This window comes from Podarcis gaigeae (assembly GCF_964106915.1).
Source record: "Podarcis gaigeae genome assembly, chromosome: 3".
Lineage (NCBI taxonomy): Eukaryota > Metazoa > Chordata > Lepidosauria > Squamata > Lacertidae > Podarcis > Podarcis gaigeae.
The window spans coordinates 82,271,886-82,281,838 of NC_139680.1; the positions used below are offsets into that span (position 1 = coordinate 82,271,886).

General features: G+C 40.9%; 1 protein-coding gene across 1 annotated transcript; it reads right to left on the reverse strand.

Annotated features, from left to right (window-relative positions):
- Positions 1-5,745: 5,745 nt before the first annotated feature.
- Positions 5,746-8,967, reverse strand: NLRC4 (NLR family CARD domain containing 4; the record flags this gene model as incomplete). The annotated part of the gene is given in 17 exon segments (XM_083731750.1): positions 5,746-5,832; positions 5,836-5,971; positions 6,255-6,423; positions 6,859-6,924; positions 6,927-7,029; positions 7,031-7,066; positions 7,068-7,112; positions 7,115-7,211; positions 7,213-7,375; positions 7,378-7,425; positions 7,428-7,614; positions 7,618-7,862; positions 7,865-7,941; positions 7,943-8,128; positions 8,130-8,216; positions 8,218-8,912; positions 8,949-8,967. Coding segments are annotated over 16 exon segments (1,932 nt in total). The 5' UTR covers positions 8,418-8,912; positions 8,949-8,967.
- Between the last annotated feature and the right edge of the window lie 986 nt (positions 8,968-9,953).

Sequence of the window (9,953 nt, forward strand, 5' to 3'; positions counted from 1 at the left end):
AGAGTAAAGTGTTGCTGCATCATCCTCTCAGCAGATGCAGATATTTTCTTCCCTGTGCTGTTCCTGTTAGAAAGTATGCTTAGATAAAGCTGCCTAGATTGACACTTTGCACTCAAAACAGAGCGATCCTGGGGTGTAGTGTGTGGATAGAGTTGGGAGCCTGCCAGGACTCAAAGTCCTTTTGGCCTAGGGCTCACTGAAAAGCTGAAGGGAGATTCCCTCATTGAGGGAGCTGTGGAAGAAAGAAACTCCCCCAGGTTCTAAATCATGGGTAGGCAAACTAAGGCCCAGGGGCCGGATCTGGCCCAATCACCTTCTAAATCCGGCCCATGGACGGTCCAGGAATCAGCGTGTTTTTACATGAGTAGAATGTGTCTTTTTATTTAAAATGCATCTCTAGGTTATTTGTGGGGCATAGGAATTCGTTCATTCCCCCCCTCAAAAAAATAGGCCCCCCACAAGGTCTGAGGGACAGTGGACTGGCCCCCTGCTGAAAAATTTTGCTGATCCCTGTTCTAAATCATGCATTTGGGCTTGCAGACAATTTGTGTTTGTGTTTTTGGGTAGGTGGATCAACCATCACTTTCTGCTATTCCCTTTTGCATGACCACTACTTCCTCAATGCTGTTATTCTGGCTGTGGCTGTAACTTTTTCCTCCAGGCTCCTGAATGGAGGAGTGTAGCTTTATTTTCTGTCTCACATTTGATCCCTCCGATTTGCACAAAACCAGAAAACTGCACAAGCAAACCACATCAGAAGTTTCTACAACAGATATTGAACAGTAATCTGAAGTGTGTTGAGAATTTACAACTGCCTAGCTGCTTTTGCTGCCTAACTGCTTTTCTGGGAAGGGATTTTTTAAAACAAACAAACAAACAAACAAACAAACAACAACCCAAAATCTGTGTGCTAACTTTGGTACTTTATTGACATGACAGAATCAACAAATTAGAAGGCAGGGGCAAAAGGGAACATCCACTGGCACAGGAGTCAACTCCTAGGGGCTGGGGCCCCTCTGCCCCCCCCCAATAAAATATTTGAGGACACCCCCCATTTGCTATTCAAATGGTTTCATGCACCATGTCATGTGATTGATTATGCGGGGCAGGGCTTACTTAGCCCCCCCCCTATATTTTATTCAAGTTTGCACCCCTGTCCACAAATATGAATAGGAAAGACCAAAGTTGCTCTTTATATGCAGATTCAAATACCTGCAGGTGTGAACTACTACTGTCTAATCTGAATGGGCGGGGGGGGGGGAGTGGATTAACAGCTTGATAATGTTCAGATCTCCTTCCTGGATGATCTGAACATTATCTTCCAAGTGGGGTGGGGACGTGGAGTCTCCCATTTAAGTTACCTGGGGATATTCAAAGGGTTTAATAATGGAAGTGAGTGCTGGACCATAAAGAAGGCTGATTGCCGAAGAATTCATGCTTTTGAATTATGGTGCTGGAGGAGACTCTTGAGAGTCCCATGGACTGCAAGAAGATCAAACCTCTCCATTCTTAAGGAAATCAGCCCTGAGTGCTCACTGGAAGGACAGATCGTGAAACTGAGGCTCCAGTACTTTGGCCACCTCATGAGAAGAGAAGACTCCCTGGAAAAGACCCTGATGTTGGGAAAGATGGAGGGCACAGAGGACGAGATGGTTGGACAGTATTCTCAAAGCTACCAATATGAGTTTGACCAAACTGCGGGAGGCAGTGGAAGACAGGAGTGCCTGGTGTGCTCTGGTCCATGGGGTCACGAAGAGTCGGACACGACTAAACAACAAATGTTCAGATGTGGACAAGCTTCAATCTGCTCTTGAATTCTATTACGAGTTACAGTTTGGGTTACTTGAATTTTTCTGGTTTCTTTCTGATTTTTCTCTGGATTATAGTCATGGAGAAATAGTGACACCCAGTGGCTAGGAACAGAAATCAGAATAAAATTATGGACTTTAAAAAATAATTTTCCAAAATGACTTTATAGGAGGGGGTGGGAACCACATGTATAATTACAATGAAAAAAGGTGGAGGGGGGAAAAACAAATATAAAACACACTATAATTAAAACCAAATGACATAACTAAAATAGTAAACTTTTTTTTAAAGTGGCAAGGTATCTTGGTATGTCTAATAGCCTGTGGGTCAGATGTTTTTCCCAGACACTTTGAAGCAGCCCTTAGTAATTATTGCAATAATCCCAACTGGGTTGTTCCATGAAGAGGAAGACTGAGCTACTATATAACAGCTTGTTTGACTACAAAGACACACATCTACACAGAAAATAATACTTTAGAACCGATAATACTAAAATACATAAGAAGTAAATTTCTATACCACCCTTCAGCCAATAATCACAGAGCAGTTTACAAAATAAAAACAGAAAAATACATAAAATAGTAACAAACAAAAACAAGAACCCTCCTTCAGTTTAAAAGGCCATAGATTGTTTAATTAGCCAAAGGCTGGGGAGAAATGTTTTCACCTATTGCCTAAAGATATGTAATGAAGACACCAGACAAGCCTCCCTGTGGGGATCATTGCACAAATAGGGAACCATTGCAGAAAAAGACCATTGCTGTGTTACCACCCTCCGGACCTCTTGTGGGGAGGCACTTAAAGAAGGGCCTTGGATAGTGAAGGCAGGGTCTGGGTCGATTCTTATGGAGAGGGCAGTCCTTGAAGCATTGCACTCCTGAGCCATTTAAGACTATAGGTCAAAACCAGTACTTTTAATTGGGCCTGGAAGCTAATCAGCAGCCAGTGCAGTTGGGCCAAGATTGGTGTTACATGCTCAAACTGTCTTGCTTTGGTGAGCAACCTGGCTGCCAGAGTGGTATAGTGGTAAAGAGCAGTGGACTCGTAATCTGGTGAACCGGGTTCGCTTCCCCGCTCCTCCACATGCAGCTGCTGGGTGACCTTGGGCCAGTCACACTTCTCTGAAGTCTCTCAGCCTCACTCACCTCACAGAGTGTTTGTTGTGAGGGAGGAAGGGAAAGGAGAATGTTAGCCGCTTTGAGACTCCTGAAGGGGAGTGAAAGGCGGGATATCAAATCCAAACTCTTCTTCTTCTTTTTCTGCACCAGATGAAATTTTTCAACCATCTTCAGAAGTGGCCCCACACATAACGTGTTGCAGTAATCTAACTTTGATATTTAAAGCAAAGGTTTCCTGGCCCCTAGTTCACACACTTAAGCTGCAATCCTAACTCCACTTACCTGGGAGTAGGCCTTGCTGAATTCAGTAGCACTTCTGAATAGACATGATTAGGATTGCACTGTTAACCACTAGCCTACACTAGAGGAAGAGTTCCCTTTACGCACTAAACATTTTCCTGCACACACACACACACACACACCAGGGTGTGCACATCCTTGTGTTGCTCCCCTAAGTATATTAGTCTCTCTTTACATTTTTGCATTTACAATCTACACTGGTTTGGACAGACAAAAACTGACAGTTCAGATCAGTTTTGTATTATTTAAATGTATTTGCCATATTGGGTTTCTTTTTATTTTTTAGAATTCCTGAATATTCTTTCTTGTTCATGTCATTATAGTCAGCCTCTTCCATGGGACAAACTGTGATGGATGGTCCATGAGTGGTCACAGGAATGTAACCTCCTTGGTTGGGGAGGGCGGGATACAAATAAATATTATTATTATTATTATTAAACAAAAACCAACACTGAGTTAAAGGGCATTGATATTATTTTATTTATTGTAAAATTTCTTCTAAGTGGCATACATGACTCTGCCCCTCCCTATATTAGCCCCACAACAACCCTGTGAGGTAGGTTAGTCTGAGAGACAGTGACTGGTCCAAGGTCACCTAGTGATTATATTTGCGTGCTATAAAGTTTGAAGACAATTAATGTTCCGGTGGCATGCCATTTGCTCGCCCAAGAAATTAAGTGACGAAGGTGATCAACACATTCCAAGTCTCCATTGATTCAGGGCAACTGCTGCAATCATATGAGGCAGGTCAAGGCCAGGGTGACATGACTTTTCTGTGTATGAATTTTAATTAGCAACAGCCTGGTAATGCTCATAAGCTGCTGAAAGTTAACAATTGCTACTGTTTGGTATTTATACCAAAAGGCTGTTTCTTTAACAATCCTCTTTCTCCTAAAAAGGAGATTAGACATTTATCGGATAGTCATCTACTACAAATATTACAATCCTTCTTCTAATCTTATTAACAAGCCTCTAAGGAGCATTAAGAACACTTTTATTACACTTGTGGGAAATAGTCCAACTAAAATGAACCCTAAAGCTGCTTATCTCTAGGCAAAGCCAGTACTTTATAACTGATGGGATTCCAAATCTCAACAAAACTCAACTCGGAAAGCTATCTGAAGCTAATTTTGAAATGACTTGCTCCTGTAGAACTTCATTGAGCGCAACATCACAGATGCACAATTGCCTTAAAGGCATTACAGAAAGCTTTATCCATGAAGTTGTCTCCATCAAAGCCAGCCCTACTATTAGGCAGAGAAGGAGGCACCTCAGGAAGCAAATTTTGGGTATCATGAAAGGGCAGCAAATGGTTATGTTATTTAATTTACTTTTCTGTTTTTACAGCCAGGGAGAGAAGGGGTCCTTGTGGGATCTTCTGCTTCAAATATTCAAATAACCAGGCTGGTTTTGTGCACAATGCACCTTGACATGGGGGGGATGAGGCACCGTTTGCTAATCTGCTTCAAGCAGCAAAATGTTTGGGGCTGGCCTGGTTCCTCTTGCTCACATTTTATCAGCCTAGTAATGAGTACTATAACTTACCCTACAGCTGGTTTTACAGTTGGCCCCAATATATTTTTCTACAACTTTGCACAAACATTTATTTTTATTATTTACTTTATTAAATTTGTACATCGCCCTTCATCCAAAGATCACACAGCAGTCCACATTAATGTGGAACTTCAGCTACTAAGAGTCTGACAGTCTCCAAAGTTTTTTGTTATCTTTAGGAGACTATTTTCCACCCAGTCTGACCAATGGCCTACCTGCATTATAGAATCATTGAATTGTAGAGTTAGAAGGAACCCTGAGGATCATGTAGTTCAACCCCCTGCAATGCAGAAATATGCTGTTGTCCCATACAGGAACTGAACCTGTGACCCCACATTATGAGCACCACGCTCTAACCAACTTAGGTATTTCCTCAGCTTATTGCTGACACTGATTGTCAGCAACTCTGCAGAGTTTCAGGCACTAATCTTTGCCAGCCCTATCTGGATATGCCAACGATTGACCCTGGCACCTATTACATGCAGAACATGTGCCCTACCACTGAGTTATAATTTGGGATAGAACAGCAATTTGATTCAGTTTGCATTTAAATACAAATCTACCTAATTCTCACTATTTGAACACATAATGCAAGTATACAGTATGGTGTACTGTACAATAAAATAAGGATGAGGCTATTTAGTGTTTTGGTTATTGTTGCACTTTTTTTTTTTACAGGTCATACTGGAAATGTTTCTGTCCCTTGTTATAGTGTGCATTTCGAATGCCTTGTGATTCTACTGTCTAAAAGTCAATTGCTGTTCCTTATTTAAAACAAAAAACAGAGTGCTCAGGCTGAATTAGAAAACCACTTTCAGTCTTGGGGTTTATATGACAAGAGATGGTGAAAACTATGTGTGCAGGACTGGCCTTGTTTAAGAAAGTATTACCTACACCTCACTTCTGTGACTCTTCTTTGCTGTGCTAAGTACATCAAGATCATGAGTATCGAACCGCCAGCCAGTCAAATTGATCTTTTGCAAATATCTAGCTGAGTTATCGCACAGGTCATTGTCCAGACGAAGTGGTAGGAAGGCAGGAAGCCTTGCTGTCAGCTGAAATCGAGGAAGGCCAGCTTCTTGAGATTTGAAAGCACCCCTAGGATGGTCAGCCATCCATCGCTTGTCATGAGATTCTCTGCCATGTCCAGGTGCTGGAGCTGTCTCAGGGATGCCTTCATGAAAAGTTTACTTCGGAAAATATTTTACATGCTTATTATTTTGAGAAATCTTAAAAAGTTTCTGATCCCATGTAAGCCACTCTTGGAGATTTTTTGACTGAAGAGTTGGATGAAAATTAAATAAATAATAAAACATCCCAGGCTGAAGTGTCTTCAGAGAGGTTGTAAGAAAACTGGGAAGATGGAAAGACAGCCCTGTGGTGGAAAAATAGTTTTATCCGTTGAGTGTGATGTGAAGGGATATTTTGCCTGTCAACTGCCTAGTCACTGCATTTGAACCAACCATGAAGTACATGCTTACCAAAATTATTGCCCACATACCATCTAGGCTTTCTTTCTGTGGATCTTTTATCTGTGGCACCATTTTTGCTCTCTGTCGCTCATCTTCTGTGGTAAGAGATGTTGATTCCACAATAAGGTCTTGCAAGTTTGTACAACTTTTGAGAACTTCCCTCAGCTTTCCTTTTTTATTATTTTGTTTATGCATTTTTATAACTTATAGATACATCATATAGTATTCATCATTATTTAATTCTGTGTATTCTATCAATTTATTCTGCCAAGTTTCTTTCATGGGTATCTCTTTTTCTTTCCATTTTTTTGCATATACCACTTTAGCTGTGGCGGTCGTGTATAAAAAGAGATTGAGTGCCCCTTTTGGAATATAATCACTTGTTATCCCTAATAGAAATTCCTCAGGTCTTTTGGGAAACGTGACCTTAAGGATCTTTTTAAATTCTGTATAAATCATCTCCCAGTATTCTTTAGCATATTTACATGACCACCACATATGGATCAGGGTTCCCTCTACCTTGTGGCACTTCCAGCATAGATTTGACCCTTTTCTTCCTTCAGCTTTCCTGTGAGGCTAGGACTTTTGCTGATCTTCAGCCTGACGTGATGCAGAGCAGCATGTTTTTTCCAGATACTTGACATCACCTCTTCCTAATTTGTTGAGTTCCTTTCTAAAGAATTGATTTTTGAGTCCCAGTTGAAGAATGAGGAGACAGGCTTTTCAGGGATGACTGTTTTCAATGGAATAGTTTCAGAACATTCCTTTTTCCTTACCTTCTACATCTCCCCAAGAGGAGGAACTGCCAAAAAAAATCTAATTTGATGAGTTCCAGCATGCTCACACAATTAGAAATTGTTATTTTAAAAAAACACACACCCCACAAATGTACGTAGGAATGATCTGAGTATTGATGCATAGCTTTTTATCATGGAAAAATTCCTTGAAATCTTCTCTCAGTTGTTTCAGAGATACTTTCATAGAGGAAGCTAATGGCACACTCCACAAATGAGTTTCCAAGAACTGCAACTAGCGCTTCTTCCACTTGATAATTTCCTTCCTTTTTCATGGATTCTATTTCTGATGGCAGATCATGGGAAGATGGCAATCCAAAAAGACTGTCTGCTGATGAATGGCTGATAGGTGCCTGATAATTTTTCTGGTGGCTTCATCTTATAATCTACAACTATACAGAAAAAGAAAGAAAGAAAAATAAGTAAACTGTGGTATGTAGTAATAATATCTGAGATGCTATTCATTCTTAGAAGGTAACTATGCCCTCTGGCCTCCTCCTCATCCCAATTGGATGTTAATAACTTGGAAAGTCTCCAAGTGTATTCCTGGAAAGACTTATGAAAAATTCAAGATACCGGCTTTAGTCTCTGAGCTGTGTATTTATTCATAAGGACTATAGCTAGCAGGGCTTGTTCTTTCACACTGGAGAAATCCTCAGGCTGAAAATCAAATTTGTGGTCAAATACTCCCTCTAGTGCTAAATCTCCACAGGGGTTTATGCTTAGGTGAAAATGGTCTTCACAAATCCCTCTGCTCTTGTGCTTGTTTTCCCCTGCCAGAAAATCATTTATTGTAGAGAAGAGAATGGTTTGTTTTGTGGATTTAAAGTAGTTTTCCCCACTTGGATGGCACAAGCAATAACTACAAACAAAGGGGTCTTCATATGGTTCTTGACCTGATTTCTGAAAAAAAGAATCTGTTGTATCCAGTTGAGACAACAAGCCCTCTGCTAACTGACCTTTAAATACATTTCTAACTAGCTGTTTTGCACTTTCCTCAGCCAGATCACCTGTCTCATAAATCAGTGACTCAAAAAGCCTCAAACTTCTAATTGACTCAGTCTTTGTAGTAACAACGACTGTTTTTGAATTTACAAATGTCTTGAATCAGTGATTCTATTTCTGTGCATCTCTGGGGTTTGAATTCATCATATCCATCTAACAGAAAACTTCTGTTTGCCCATCTCATATTGTTCTGTAAGAAGTTGCTCACACACTGTTTCATACAGTCCTGCTTGAGTACTGATAAAGAAAACAAGCTTGAATTTTCTCATCGAAGGTTGGTTTCCATTAGCCCACAACCAGGCAATCCTTTTGAGGAGAGTTGTTTTTCCTTTGCCAGCTTCTCCCTCTATTATACAGGTTGCCATATTTCAAAAACTTGTTGAGTTTTTCTTTTGCAAAATCTCCAGAAAAACCCGAGGTTTTTAAAGAAAATTCGCCAAAATATCAATATTTCTGAGATGAGCTGCCATACGCCAAACATCTTAACTAATTTTAGAAAATTCCACCCGGACGCTACTTTTGACAGATGGATCCCAGCTATGTCCGGGAAATTCCGGATGTATGGCAGCCCTAATGAGCCATCTTCTACTTCATCTAAAAGGGCATTTAAAGACAGCTGTCCTAGCCTCCAAAGCAAAGTATCTGTATAAGTAGTTGTAAAATTAAAAATGATGTCAATTTATTCACGCAGTAGGTGAAAATTTTAAAATAATGGACACTTATAAAAGTCAGCTAAATCCTGAGCCAAGTAATCAAGGTGTTCTTGAGACATTTGTCAAGCAGCACCTGAAAACAAACAATTGCAGGAACATCTTAATACAGTGGTGATGAACTTTGCTATTTGATAGCTAATATTAAAGCTAAATAGCTAAATTGCTAAATAGCTAAATTGCAACAATATAAACTAACCATGTTATATAAACTAACCATGTTGCTGGACTCTCAGCTCCAATCAAGGGTGCCAGCTTGAATAATACAATACAATCCTAAGTGTGCCTATTCAGAATTAAGGCTCACTGAATTAAATGTGCTTATTCTCAAGTCACTGTGTACAGGGTTTAGTCCAAAATAGACCTTTGCACAACTCATGCTGTTTGTGTAGGGGGGTGGGGAGAGCTTCCAGATTGTCACTACACCCTAAACTGCAAATGTGCAAGTTATTTTTATTTACTGGATTTCCCTCATAAAGGGCTAAATTCTGATTAGGTTGGGGAGTGCTGATGCCAACAGCATTGTATGGATGCAGGAAATAACTTGCTTGCATGACCACCAATCCCACTATAAACGCCCAGCTGGGAGCAAAGAGAGGATGTGCGCACACACATCATTTTGGAATGGTTTGGATGCATCCCATGTATGCACGTTTTTCACGTCTGTCCTTATCTAAGTGGCAGCATGCACTCTCCCCACCACAATCAAACTTGATTTCCCCCGTTTATGGAAAATCCAATGGGGGGGGACCAATATGCTACTCCATTGTGGACACACTGATGTGCACTGTGTGTGGGTGTCCCCCCCTTTTCCCCCTTTCCACATGTGTGATGATGTTTTGCTGAGTACAACGCTTCAAAGGCTGGAATATGTATACAGCCCAGGTGTGAAAGAAACCCTAGTATACTCAAAGGGAGAAAACATAGCCAGCCGCTGTACTTCAGTGGCAGAATATCTGCTTTGTATGCAGAAAGAAGACCTAATAAAATAATAATAATAATAATAATATCTGGGCGGCTTCCAACAAAACCTCAGGCTCATTCCTAGGCATATCCAGGTAGGACAACCCCCACAAACCCTGGAGAGCGGCTGCCACTCAGTGCGCCGTAGACCCCACTGAGCTAGCTGGGCTGGTCTGACTTGGCGTCAGGTGATTTCCAATGCAAGGCGTGGGAGTGGCCAATGACACG